The sequence below is a fragment of the Hemicordylus capensis genome, chromosome 1 (genome assembly GCF_027244095.1).
Source record: "Hemicordylus capensis ecotype Gifberg chromosome 1, rHemCap1.1.pri, whole genome shotgun sequence".
Lineage (NCBI taxonomy): Eukaryota > Metazoa > Chordata > Lepidosauria > Squamata > Cordylidae > Hemicordylus > Hemicordylus capensis.
The window spans coordinates 115460549-115473935 of NC_069657.1; the positions used below are offsets into that span (position 1 = coordinate 115460549).

The 13387-nt window shown below is 45.8% G+C and overlaps 1 protein-coding gene across 2 annotated transcripts in view; it reads right to left on the bottom strand.

Annotated features, from left to right (window-relative positions):
- The window catches only part of PARVA (parvin alpha), a 133887-nt gene extending 121000 nt beyond the window's left edge, over window positions 1-12887 (bottom strand). For both annotated transcript variants that reach the window (XR_008312122.1, XM_053277267.1), the window contains exon 1: window positions 12605-12887. Coding sequence is in view for 1 of the 2 variants with exons in the window: in XM_053277267.1 (XP_053133242.1) it covers window positions 12605-12740 (136 nt within the window). In the remaining variant the exon portion in view is untranslated. The remainder of the gene's footprint in view (window positions 1-12604) is intronic.
- Window positions 12888-13387: the final 500 nt, after the last annotated feature.

Below are 13387 nucleotides of genomic sequence, written 5' to 3' on the forward strand. Positions count from 1 at the left end.
GCAACTGTCTCCCACAAAAGGAGTCTTATTGAGACCTCAAGAGGGATTAAACAGGCCCTCATTTAAAATGCATTAGCCCATGCCAAGGACAGAGAATGGAAAGCCAGCAAAAATATATATATATAAACATAGAGCTATTTTTAAAAATCACATTCTGTCTGAAAAGGCGGCTCATGCATCTCACCAGCATCTTAATCATGAGACAGCTCTAACTGTCAAATTCATCAGTCTGCCCTTCAAAGGAAACCTAGTACCCTGTGTCGACTCACATCTTGTGTTGGCAGGAAAGGCACAGAGGACAAATATGTTCCTTCAAGTGCCCTTTAGGGCATTCAGAAAGAAAGCAGAATTATGTAATTACCCTTTCATAAAATATCATTCTGCCAGTGGCCACACTACAACATGGGGTGGAATCCACGTTGAGTCCACACACTAGATATCACATCTAGAACAAATAAGTCCTTGGAAGATGTGGCATGACACTGAGCAAGAAACTGGTAATTGCAGTCTTGTGTTGCCTTAGAGCTCCTTCTTTATTTATATTATCTTATGCTCATATGGGGGACTCATTAAGAGTGCCCCATGAACAGTTTCTATCTTCTGGCTTCACTACTAGCAGCCTAAGAAAACCAAGAAGGGATCTATAGTTATTTGAATAAGCACTAGCTCCTTGACATGAGAAAACTGGTAGCCTGTGGTAAGGCAAGCACTAATTGCAGGAGCTGACCTGCTATCCATTACAGAGAGCTGGTTGGGGGAGGCTAGTGGTCCAGTCTAGTCCCAGCTTCCCCCAGCAGGATACCCTGTGGTGGACCAGGTGAAAGGATGTGGTGGAGGAGGTGGTGTGACTGTGGTCTACAAGAACACGCTCTCCCTTACCAGGATCCCTGTCAGGGAACCAGCATGGTGTAGTGGTTAGAGTGCTGGACTACGACCAGGGAAACCCGAGTTCAAATCCCCATTCAGCCATGAAACTAGCTGGGTGACTCTGGGCCAGTCACTTCTCTCAGCCTAACCTACTTCACAGGGTTGTTGTGAAAGAGAAACGTAAGTATGTAGTACATCGCTCTGGGCTCCTTGGAGGAAGAGCGGGATATAAATGTAAAATAAAATAAAATAAAATAAAAATAAAATAAAATAAAATAAAATAATAATAATAATAATAATAATAATAAAAATCACCATCGGCCAATTACAAAAAGCAACATTTACTGGGAACAGCCTATATTCTGCAACGATATCTATAATAACAACAGCAACAACACTGATAATAAAATTCAGCCATCCCAAGTCCTTGGGAAGGACTCGATGTCTGGATAAAACAAACCAGTCAATAACACCTGTCTGACTGTGTAAAGAAGAAATAATAATAATATGCCCATATTGAATGTCTGTACATAAGCCTGGGGACCAAGGATAGATTGAGACTACTGTTGGCGTATAGATCACCCCACTGTTCAACAGAGTCCCTAACTGAGCTGATGGACCTGGTTTCAGGGTTGGCATTGGAGTCACCCAGACTGTTGATGGTGGGGGGACTTCAGTGTTTATGATGGGACCGGGTTATCAGGCATGGCTCAGGAGTTCATAGCGGCCATGACAACTATGGGTCTCTGGACTAATGAATGTTGATGTCACACACTTGATTTGGTCTTTTACTCTGATCAGGGTGGTGTTCCGTGAGAGGAGACTACTATTATGACCCCATTGCCATGGATGGAAAACCACCTGATTAAGGTACGACTTGCAACCACAACTCACCTCTGCAGGGATGAAGGATAGAGGTGAGAAAGGAACATTGGTCTTACCTGTAAAGGGTTCTTTTTCTCTGTAACTGGAGCTCATCAGTATGGGATCAGTCACTGAGCATGCTCGAGACAGGCCAGAAATAATTAAACACTAGTTCCTCTCACCAGAAGGCGGCATCCCCAGTTCCAGAACTGAAGTGTGGAGTGATGAGAAAAGCTGATATTGTGCCAGAGGAACTCAAAGAAACACCTAACAAAGACAATGTCAATAAACCCCAACAAGGGACAAAACAGGATAAGTTAGAGAGAGACAGAGGAAGAAGGGTAGATAAGCTAACACTAGAACCTTGGACAACTGCTGCCACCCAAAAATGAACCTAGCCCTTCCAGCTATATTCAAAAAAGGAAGAGGAGACCTGGGGGCCATGGAGACAGGAGAGTATCTGTGGCTTCCACTTGCTGGGGCAGAAAGCTGGAGATGAACCATGGCACTTGGGCATTGAGAGGAGACACGAAGAGGTCCACTAGAGACCTCAAGGCTCAGCTGCCTTGAAATCTGGTGGAAGACCTGAGGATGCAGCTTCCATTCCGATTGATCCACCGACTGATGGCTCAACCAATCTACCTGCAGGTTGTCCACTCCACTGAGATGTCCGCGGTTAGGGAGAGAAGATGTTTTTCTGCCCAGGTGAAGAGGAGGTTGGATTCTTTCATCAGCCCTTTGGAGCGGGTGCCCCACTGGTAGTTTTGCTTGCCCTGGACTAAGGCCCGAAAATGAAGGAGAGCTAGTCTGGCTGCCCTCAGCTGAAGTTCCATCCCTTCTCCTCCTCGGACTAGGATTCTTGAGCCGGAAGGTCCTCGCAGATTGTCCCCCACCCTGTGAGGCTGGCATCCATCGTAATCACAATCCTCTGAGGTTCTGTGAAGGGCAACCCCTTTTCCAGAGCCGGGGAGAGCCACCAGAGAAAGGAATCCTTAACCCGACTTGAGAGGTGAATCAAGTGGTGGGTCACAGACATAATAGCGTCCTGGAACAGCAGGAGAATCCATTGCAGAGGTCGGGAGTGCCACCTGGCCTAGGGGGTGCATTCCATGGCAGTGATCATCAGTCCCAGAATTTGAGATAGCAGACACGATTCTGTCCCTCCTCTTGGGTGGCAGTCACTGTTGCCGGCAGTGTGGAAAATGGCTCCCAGGTGTTGCAGTGACTGTGAGGAGTGCAGATAACTTTTGTCTAGATTTATGATGAACCTGTGGTCCTTGAGACATGTCAGAGTGTGCGGCACATGGTCCTGGGCTACTGGAAAGGATGGGGCCCTGACAAGGAGGGTGAATGCACACCCCTTGAATGGGCAGTGAGAGCCACCATTATCTTCGTTAACACCCAAGGGACCAAGGCTAGGCCGAATGGGAGAGCTCAATACTGAAAGCAGCAGTTGTCGTAGGAAAAGGAACTTTTGGTGCTCTGGGAGAATAGGAATGTGCAGGTATGCCTCGGAGAGAACTACTGATGTGAGGAAGTCGTTTGGGAGTATTGTCTCCTTGATGGATTGTAAGGACTACTAGCTTAGAATCTACCTGCCACTCTTTGAGCCACAGAGATCTGTGTAGAGCTACTCCTGAGGCTAGAGCTCTAGATACCTGTTGGATACACTTCAATCTGCCATGAAGGCCGCAGCCTTAGCCATCTTGTGGATGCCCTGCCTCAATTTAGAATTCCCTGGAGGAGCCAGAGTTGCTTGGCCCATAGAATGGAGGCCCTAGAAAAAATAGAGTTAGCCGTGGCTGCCCTGATAACAGTGGAGGAAGCCTTGTGGGCCTTTTTAAAGCAATAAATCACATTTTCTATCTTCCGTAGACCTTAACTACTCCTGGCTCTTGATACTGAGAAGCATACCTGAAACCATCTGTACGATGGGAGGATCTACCCTGAGTATTGCCAGCAATGAGATAATATCTGGCGACAGGATATAGTGCTTCCTAGTGTAGGAGCCAATAGGGCTACCAGAAGCTGGTTTTTGCCATTTTGCCAACACCACCTGTTTAAATAAGGATGGAAAAGGCAGAGGTCGAGGGGTCTGAAAAGGAAAAAAAACACATTCTGATCTAGGTCTGAGGGTTGTGACACTTCTGCTGCGGACACATTGTTAATTGCCCGCTTAGCTTTGGATAAAAGGACATCAAAGTCTGAAGAAGAAAAAAAGATGAGAGGAAATAGGAGCCACTGGAGTGGTTTCTTCCTCTGAGAGTTCCCCTTCCTCTCTGTCGGACTCATCAGAGTTCAGGGGCACCTGGTCTGAATCCGAGGCAGATTCAGGGCAAAGGGAGACAAGGGGCGGGGGGAGGGGTTTAGGCAAGGCTAGGGAGGGCTGGGCCAGAGGAGGCAGAAGGGGTGCCACTGGGGCTACAGGGGCAACCGGCTGAGAATGTTCTCTGGGCTGTCGGGGGCATTTGGAGCTCCATACTCAAAGTCTGAACCAGAAGGAAGAGGACGATGGTGCTGCTTGCACCTATGTGTGGGTGGCTTGGGCGCAAAACACCTACTTTCCAATGGAGAGATGGCCTCCCTCCTCAGACTAGAATCTGCGGAAGAGGCTGAGAGGTGCCTGCCATGGCGTGGCTTTTTGGCAGGAGGCAAGGGTGCCTTTGGGAGAGGGCGGCTAGGCCTACTGGGGGTCGGCTGCACAGATGCCTGGATCTGTGGAATCAGCGGCAGGCACTCAGATGTAAAAAAGTCCCTCAGCCAGTTGGTCACATTGGGTGGGAAGGGCAGGGACGCCAGACCCGGAGGGGGTGTAGCAGTGTTACCTGAAGGCCCCCTGGCCAGCAGTGAGTCCACTGGAGAGGCATTGCCCAAAGCCACTTCCCTTGGATCAATCAAGCCAGCCGGCTCATTAGATGCGCCACCTTCCACTGGTTGGCTTGGGTGGCATGTGGGGGGACTGCGTGGGCCAGCCAGATCCCCCTCTACAACAACCACAGGGGAGGTACTGATAGACACTAATGGGTCACCCACCAGGTAATGGTCGTTCTTCCCCTTTTTAGCTCTCTGTTCCTTCAGTCACGGTTTTGTCTGTTTACAAACTGCTTGAATAAGCAGGCGCTCACTGAGTCTCACAGAAGCAGAAAGCTTCTTAGCCTTTTTAATGTTGCCCCCATTAGCCTCCTTGCTGTGCCTAGACTTCTTAGAAGCCTTCCGAGGTGATATGAATTGGGGCGGCCCCAGAGCCTCCGCCTGAGTGGGAATGGCTGCGGTGCTAGAAGTCGCCACCGGCGCAGCAAAAATGGGGGGCAAGGCTTGTGCCCCTTGGTCGGGGAACAAAGACCCCTCTGAAAGAGTGCCCCCAAGCACTTCCTCGGCATGGGCAAGCTCCATGGTGGAGACTGATTGCCGATCGTCCAGAAGAACATGCAAAACAAAATAACAATCAAAAACGAAAGTAATAAGAACCAATGAGGCAAATTATATAAAGAAAAAACTGTCTGCAGAGTTTGGAAAATGACAGAAAAAGGCCTAGGCAGTTTCCTTCCCACCCTTGCACACTCTAATAGAAGAGGACAGGGCAGGAGAAAAATATTCCCAGGAAAATAGCAAACTCTCCTGCAGAGCAAACTCTCAGCGTGCCGAGCCTCGAGCACACAGGACAGGAACTGGGGATGGTGCCCTCTGGCGAGAGGAATTAGCATTTAATTATTTCCGGCCTGTCTCAAGCATACTCAGTGACTGATCCCATACTGATGAGCTCCAGTACGGGGGAAAACCTTCTCCCGCTTAAGGAGGTTATTGGATCCAATAGGATTCTAAGAAGTCTTGGAAGGGCTTTGAGCTGGCTCTGCCAATGATTCTGTTGATGCTCTGGTACAAAATTGGAATAATGAACTCACTAAAGCAGTAGGTAAACCCCTCCTACCAAAGCAAAATGGCGCTTGGAATGCTTGGAATGTTTCAAGCTTGTTCCCTTGGAACAACTGGCTTGATCAGTTGTTCCAACGAAACGTTCCAGCGATTTACATTTCATTTTGAGTTATAAACAGGGGCGTAGCTAGGGGAGAGAGGGCCCATGTTCAACCCCCTCTGGCGGCCCCTCAGAGTGAGGGAGATAATGAAGAAAGTAGGGAGGAGTGGAGCTGAAAGCCCAGGTTCTTTGAGCCCTTTTGCTCAATTATAGCTACACCCCTGGTTATAAATGAAACACAAAATCCGTTTCGTGCACATCTCTTACAATACTATTACTCTAGGGAAGCAAACAGAGCAAATGAAGAGAAAAACATAAGCTACTATTTCCCCACCTTAAAATGTCATCCCATTTCAAAGTAAAACTATTTTTTCACCTTTCTGTTTATCTGATAGTGTCCTACAGGCCATTCAGATAAACAGATCATCTCTAGTAACACCAGGTTGATTTCTTGGCTAGGCCAAAATGCAACTTTTCCCACCACAGCAGCAAGATTTTTATTTATTTTTTTAAGAGTCTCACAAAACCTGGAGCAAGTTTCATTCTTCTTGCACCATCAAACCCAAATAAGCCAGGGAGAAGAGTGGGCAGTTTACTTCAACTGAAGTCATATCAATTGGGAAGCTGACTGAGACTACATACTATACTGTAATTGCCCTCCATCAAATTCATAGGCCGAAACTCTCTGTTTTCCATCTGCTCCTACACCAATTTAAGCAATTTTGAACTTTGCTCTCCCTTGGTGAAAGTATCACAGATTTATTAGAAAGTCAGGGTCCAATTGTTAAGATTCTCTAAAGCAGATTATTACAAAGTGTGGATTTTTGATGTCCATCAGTGAAGCCCAGAAACAATGAAGGAGCACAATCCAAAATCAATGAAGCTTTACTCACCCAGGAAGCCCATAATATAATGAAATACTCCAGAAAAAAGGAGCAAGGGAATTATTCTGTTCTCCCATTATCTTAAAGATTTTCCTACTAATGGTACTCAACACCATGAAGAGGTTTTCAAAATACTGTATTTCTAACAATAAATAATCACTGCTAGTATGTTTTATAGATTCATATTCCTGGTAAAAGGATCAAGCCTGTACTAATCCATGTAATGAATGAGTCAGTAAACCTTTTCATGCTTATCACCCTATTATAACCTCAGTATACAGGATTTCTGTTATGAAAGTATTTTAGAGATAACCAGGGATTGTGGGTGGGAGGTTATGTGTGTGTTATAGATCGGATATTATATTTTTAGACAAATTAGTGTGGATAACATAGGTCATCTTTAAATCTAGTGCAATATAGAAGCTGTCGGGGAAAGTCCAACTAAAGCCACACATTTAATTTTTTGGCAGCTACCACATATGCCAGATATGAAACCTGAAGCAATACCTTGGCACTCACAACATCCACCACTTTTTAAATGTGGCCTTCCCCACCCATCCTAAATTTTCCCCATTACCACACAATTCAGATAGGACTTGGACAGAAACGGTAAAAAACTGAAAATGCACATGACTCTCAAAGTTACATATAAAGTTAACATAGCATTTTTCGGAAGTGCCCTAACTTTCGACATTGGAGTTCTACTATGTTCAGAAACTGAAAACTATTTGTGAGGAATGCTTTTCTGCATGTAGGTATCAGACCCAAATGAATCAAAGCAAACAGGTAACAGCATATCCAACACATGTGTTATCCAAATGCATAGGGATGCTCATCTCCCTGCATCCAATATGCCGTCACGTTCATCATGGGGAAGGTAGTAATCATCTGTCCACATTTGAATGATCTCACCATGATAAAGTCATAGCAGGATTGTGTGCCAGATGGGAGGAGAGATGTATGCACCCATGCTCATGTATGCACATCACGCCCGCATTTGGGAGGGTTGGCAGACATATCATTCAAGCTGGCCCACACAGTTTATTCAATGGAAAAACTAACTAACCATTCATCTTCCTTCACACAAACTACTAAGAACCCCAGAAGAAATTCCCTTGCCAACCGCCCTGAGCCATTTTGGAAGGGCGGTATACAAATCAAATCAAATCAATCAATATGTCCTTTTACCAAATTCGCAACACAACCTATTTCAGTAGAGCAATGTTTTCCCAGTTATCTACTTTAAGGGAACATTTTTGACATGGGTTTGTTTACCATAGAACACCTATGCATTGCAAAGATCTCTGGAACATGTTCTAGGTGCATACACAGTTCACACAGGGCCTTAGCTAATTCCATTAGGGCTCGCCTTTGCTTTGCGTAAACAAAGATTGCACATAGGACACACCCAACATTTCCCCATAGCTACATATTTTGGGGAAGAGTTGCTTTTCTACCACTAACCTTTCAGAGTAATTTTTCCTGCAGACCTTGTGATAGTAGTAGTCATTTACTATATCCTCAGATTCTAAAATGATTCTGATTCTATATCCTCAGCATCAGTTTTGAGGAGAAGTGGCATCTTCCCAACAGTGATTCCCTGATAAGCTTCTAAGAAACCCCAGGGTCACCCAGAATATAGTTTAAAAGCCAGTGCAGTGAAGAACCAAAGGATGCTCAATCTGAAATATTTAAATAATCCAATTGTGTTTGCATTCAAGCATTTTGTTAGATCAATGAAAAGCAAAATGCAAGTACAATGATCAAAATATTAAATGTGTTACTAGGAAGTATCTTTGCTGTCTCAATTAAATCAAAAACTGATTTTTAAACTGAAGGGGTTTTCTAAGAAGTTAATATTTTACTGAAACTAGTGTGATGACAAAATTCTTGGTGATTTTTAAAGAACTTACCTACATTTTTCCAAAGTGCTGGGCACAGGCAATAAGCTACGTATATCAATTTACCCAACCAGTTGAAATAGGAATTTAACTTAGGGCCATAGAAACACTACAAGTGTATAACCTGGTGTTTAATAGGGCAGGATCCCAGTTAACTCTCACTGAAATTAATAAAACGTAAGTCAGTCGTGCCTAATTTTTCTCATTTATTTCAATGGTGCTTAGTCATGATCAACTTAGACTTGATTCTGCCCACAGGTAGCAGCCTTTATATTTAATCTCTCAAATACAAGTGAAATACATTTGTATTGTATGCTGGGCCAAAGAGGTACCATTAAGTGGTAGTTCTCTTATATTTAGCAGGAGGAGAGCACCTAGCCCTATGCAGCCCAGTATAGTGTCCCTGCCATAGCTGCTATTGATGTCTTGTGTTTCTTTTTAGATTGTAAGCTCATTTGGAACAGGGAACCATTTTCATCTTCTTTTGATATCAGTCTGATATTTATTTTTTAAAGCTAGATAAACATCTTCATAACAACAATTTGCATAATGTTTGCTAAACAATGTATTTGGACTGTTTAGAAATTTGTTTAAATTATTTGTTTAAATGATTAAATAAGTTAAATTATTTGAGTTCTTGTTAAGTTCCTCTGCTACAATTCTACTAAACAGCTTATTTGAACTAATAAGTAAATTCCATAAGATACCCCTATATGAAACTAACACGTGTTTTACTGACCCTTGCCAAATCTGAATTCAGGTTTGCTTGCTTGAACCAGTTTTATGATATGGCTTCAAAGTACAGTTGCCATGATCAGACCAAAAATACTTGGGCAATTAACCATAGTGTGGGACTGAAGTGCTCCAACACACCCCACTGAAGTGCATTCTCAAAAGCAAAGGCTTCAAGTCACAGCAGTAGAAAAACCAGCATAAAAGAAGAAGTAGATTTCAGAGTGTCTGTTTCATAGAATGTCCTTATGAAGGGCAGAGGGTTACCAGACCTTGTGATGATAGTAGTCAGTTACTATCTCCTCAGCATCAGTTTTGGGGAGAAGTGGCAATCATAGTTGGGCAAGAGGAAATAAATACTGCTGTTATGTTATTGTGAAACTGCTAGAAAAAGCAGAAGTTACAAGTTTTATTTTGAAACAATCCCTAAAATTAAAGCCAAGATATTACTAATTTCTTATAACTTGATAGCAGCCATTTTTGCAAATCCAGAACTCTGCTTGTTCCTATTGCAAAACAGAACTATGGGCTCTCAGAGCAAGGAGAAAGAGAGCAGTCACCACCTCCTATCAGTGCTCATCATTCCTCAGCATCCAGAAATATACTGATTCTCTCAATCCATTAAGGATTTTAATGTGGAGAGAGAAATATAGGGTTTTTTTAGTATTCTTTCCCCAGTGCCTGGAGAAAACACAAAGGTGGTGTTCATCACCAGCCTTAGTATTTATGTATCTCTTTTCTTAAGTGCTCAACATACTTCACACACACCTCCATAAAATAACCTGTGTTATTGTTCCCATATTACAACAATGGTGAGTGCAGGCTGAAAAATGAAGGCCTGTCAACATCCACCCAATAAGTTTAAAGGTGAATTGAGGCTCGAAGCAGGGATCAAGTTCACACTCTTCAGAGCTAAACAGAAAACAAACATGTGCTTTAGAATAATAAAGCCACAACTAGGGATGTGCATGGAACCAGTCCGGCGCTCCTTTTCAGGAGCACCGAACCAGTTCCGTGGACCGGCAGCCAAGACAGTTCAAACGTGGGGTGGGTCCCTTAAGAGGGAGGGAAGACGCTGCCTACCTGCCAGCCCCCCACCCTGCCAAGCCAGTTCAGCACTTCCTTCCTTTCCTTCTCAAGTATTGCAGCACTGAGAAAGCTAAATCTCTCCCTCCGCCCCCAGCATTTTAAGTATGTATTTCAGTTAGGTTCATAAAGATCATCTGCACTGCATCTGCATTTCACATGCAGGCCTGAAACATATTCCAGTGATCATAGTCTTATGACCTGCAACTAACACTGAAGCACTAAATGGGCACAGCCCTTCGCACCAAAGTCCTAGGTGCCTGGATGACACAATATAAAGAAATATTCTACCCCCAATAAAGCATTTGCTCTGGAAGTCAACATTTCTATAGTGCTTTTCATGTTTAGAGACTTTCACAGAAATTCTCAAGATTCTTTAAAACAACCTGTAAGATAAGCCACCAGTATTACTGTCAAAAATATTTACATAATGCTTTTCAACAAAAATATTCTCAAAGGGGTTTAGGTAGCAAAATTAGTGAGAGAATGGTTCTCCTTCCCAGAGGGGCTCACCATCTAAAAAGGGACACACCAGCAACAGCCATTGGGAAAGATGCTATACCGGGCTGAACAGGAACAGTTGTTCTTCCCCTGCTTAGTCTAAGAGAGCCAGGGGCATAACTATAATAGCGCAAGGGGAGACAGTTGTCTGGGGGCCCACTGCCTTGGGCCCCCCAGAGGCAAGTCACATGATGACACACCCACCCAGGCTTCCTTCAGTTGTATTCATCCTCCAAAAGTGATCTGAGTGTTAAGACCTGGAGCTACCAGAACAGCATGCCTTTCTCTAGTACCATTAAATGACTTGCATCATCCACAATTTACAAAACCTTTTAAAAAATAATTTAGGATGATGTTCTAACATAGGTGTTTTAGATTTCTTGACTTCATAAGCTGAGCTTCAGTGAGGGCGGGGGAGGGGCATTTTAAAATCTTGTCTCTGGGCCCACTCCGACCTTGCTACGCCTCTGAAAAGAGCCATCAGTTTAAAAGGTGCATCATAGGAACATAGGAAGCTGCCATATACTGAGAGAGACCATAGGTCCATCTAGTTCAGTACTGCATACACAGACTGACAGTGGCTTCTCCAAGGTTGTAGGCAGGAACCTCTCTCAGCCCTATCTTGGAGATGCCAGGGAGGGAACTTGGAACCTAGATGTTCTTCCCAGAGTGGCTCCATCCGCTGAGGGGAATATCTTACAGAGCTCACACACATCAAGTCTCCCATATGCAACCAGGGCAGACCCTGCTTAGCTAAGGGGACAAGTCATGCTTGCTACCACAAGACCAGCTCTTCTCATCCTCACCCAGTTAACAGGGGTAGAATTACCCCCTGCTCCCCCCTTGAAATAGCTTCAGAACTTCCACACAAGACAAAAATACTATTTCAGTTCTCCAGCATCTCGACCAGTTAATCTAGTCAACCTGTTGGACGTCAGTCCTGTTGCTTCCTGACAAACCATCCCACTTCACCACACAGCTACTGGCAAGTACTTTCCCTGTGCACTTTTACCTCTTGCCAGTTATCAAAATATTTTCTTAAGAGTGCCCCACCGCTGCCTCCTACTAGGCTAGCTCTAAACACAGCGCTGAGCTCAAAGACAGAAGGTTCCCTATCAGAAGAGACAGTGCGGAGTCCCTTGCCAAGAGCATCTCTCTCTTCAACACACCGTTTTTTGGGGACGCATAAGGATGCTATGCTAGAGACATTGCATTCCCATTCTGGGAAAGGTGGCGGGGAGCGGGGGGAGGCGGGGAGAACCGCCTTCCCAGCAGGCAGCGCACCACAACCCGTTTACAAAGAGGCCTCAGAGCTCCAAGACAAGACGACCCCAGTGTGGAGCCTTGCCAACCCGCCCCGACCCAACCGGGTCTGCAACGTCCCGCCTGAGAACCTGGAGAGCCGCGATGGTGCTTAGAGCTGGGGGGGGGGGGGGCGGGCAGCAGCAGCCTCTCAATGTTAGGAGGACTGGGAGGAAGCCACTTCCTGCTCTAGTGAGGCCAGATAAACAGCTGGAGGAGCCCAACCCAGCAGCAGCTCCCAGCCCACTCGCGGCTACAACATTTTTCAAGAATGACGCGTTCCCCAAGGCGGCGCGCCCAGCCTCTCCGCGGCCCGGCTCAGGCACCTCTTGCTCCCTCTCGGAGGGCGACGCGGGGCACCCGGGACTTCGCCTTCCCCGCTCCCCTTCACGCCCCTCCCCCTTCCTCTTTAAAGGCGCCGCGCAGAAAGCAGCGTGGCAAGCTCTGGGCAATACGTATTTGCCTGGCTGGCTTAATCCCCCTCCTCCCCTTACCTTCTTTGGCTTTTTTCCTCCTAGCCAAAGTGCCCCCAAGTTTGCCCAAGAAGGAGTCATCTTTCTTCCGGGAAGGGGGCGACTTGGGGGTTGGAGATTTGGGGGCGGAAGGCGATTTCTGAGGAGAGGTTGCCATGGTGGGGAGCCCCTAGACGCGCTCGAGCCTCGGCAAGCAGGCAGGTTGCGAGACCCCGCTCGAGTCGGTCAGAGGCTGCGGCTGGTCCCTATTCCCAACGGAAGCGGAATTATCCCAAGCATTTGAGGCCGTCTTTGCGCGCTCTCTCTCCCCCTTTCCTCCCTCCCGCCCTCCCTCCTTCTTTCTCTCCTCCCTTTCTCCCGCGCACACCCAGAGAAGGATTTTCGCTCTCACACACACAAGTACTACTCAGTGCAGCAACTATCATAACTCTCCGGGCAGAGCTGCCGGTTCCTCTTTTTCTTCCCTCGCAACCCACCCACCCCCGCACGCCCCAAAATAACCCTTTTAGATTTATTTAATGTTTTGGCAAAGCCGCAAATTGCTGTCTTCGTTAGACTCGTAGGCAAAACGTGGAACTGGCACACATGCAGCTTGATTCTATTATGCCTAGGACCGTAGCCCTCAGAAGCAAGTCATCCCACTGAGTTTCATAGGGCCTACTCCCCAGGCTTCCATGTTCACTTGCAGGTTACCCCACAGGGTTCCCGTCCATCGAGCCCCATGAGTTGTATAAACACACTTTGGAATATGGAGAGAGCGAGAGAGAGCAGCACTGTGCTTGGAATTCTCAAGCAGCAGCACCA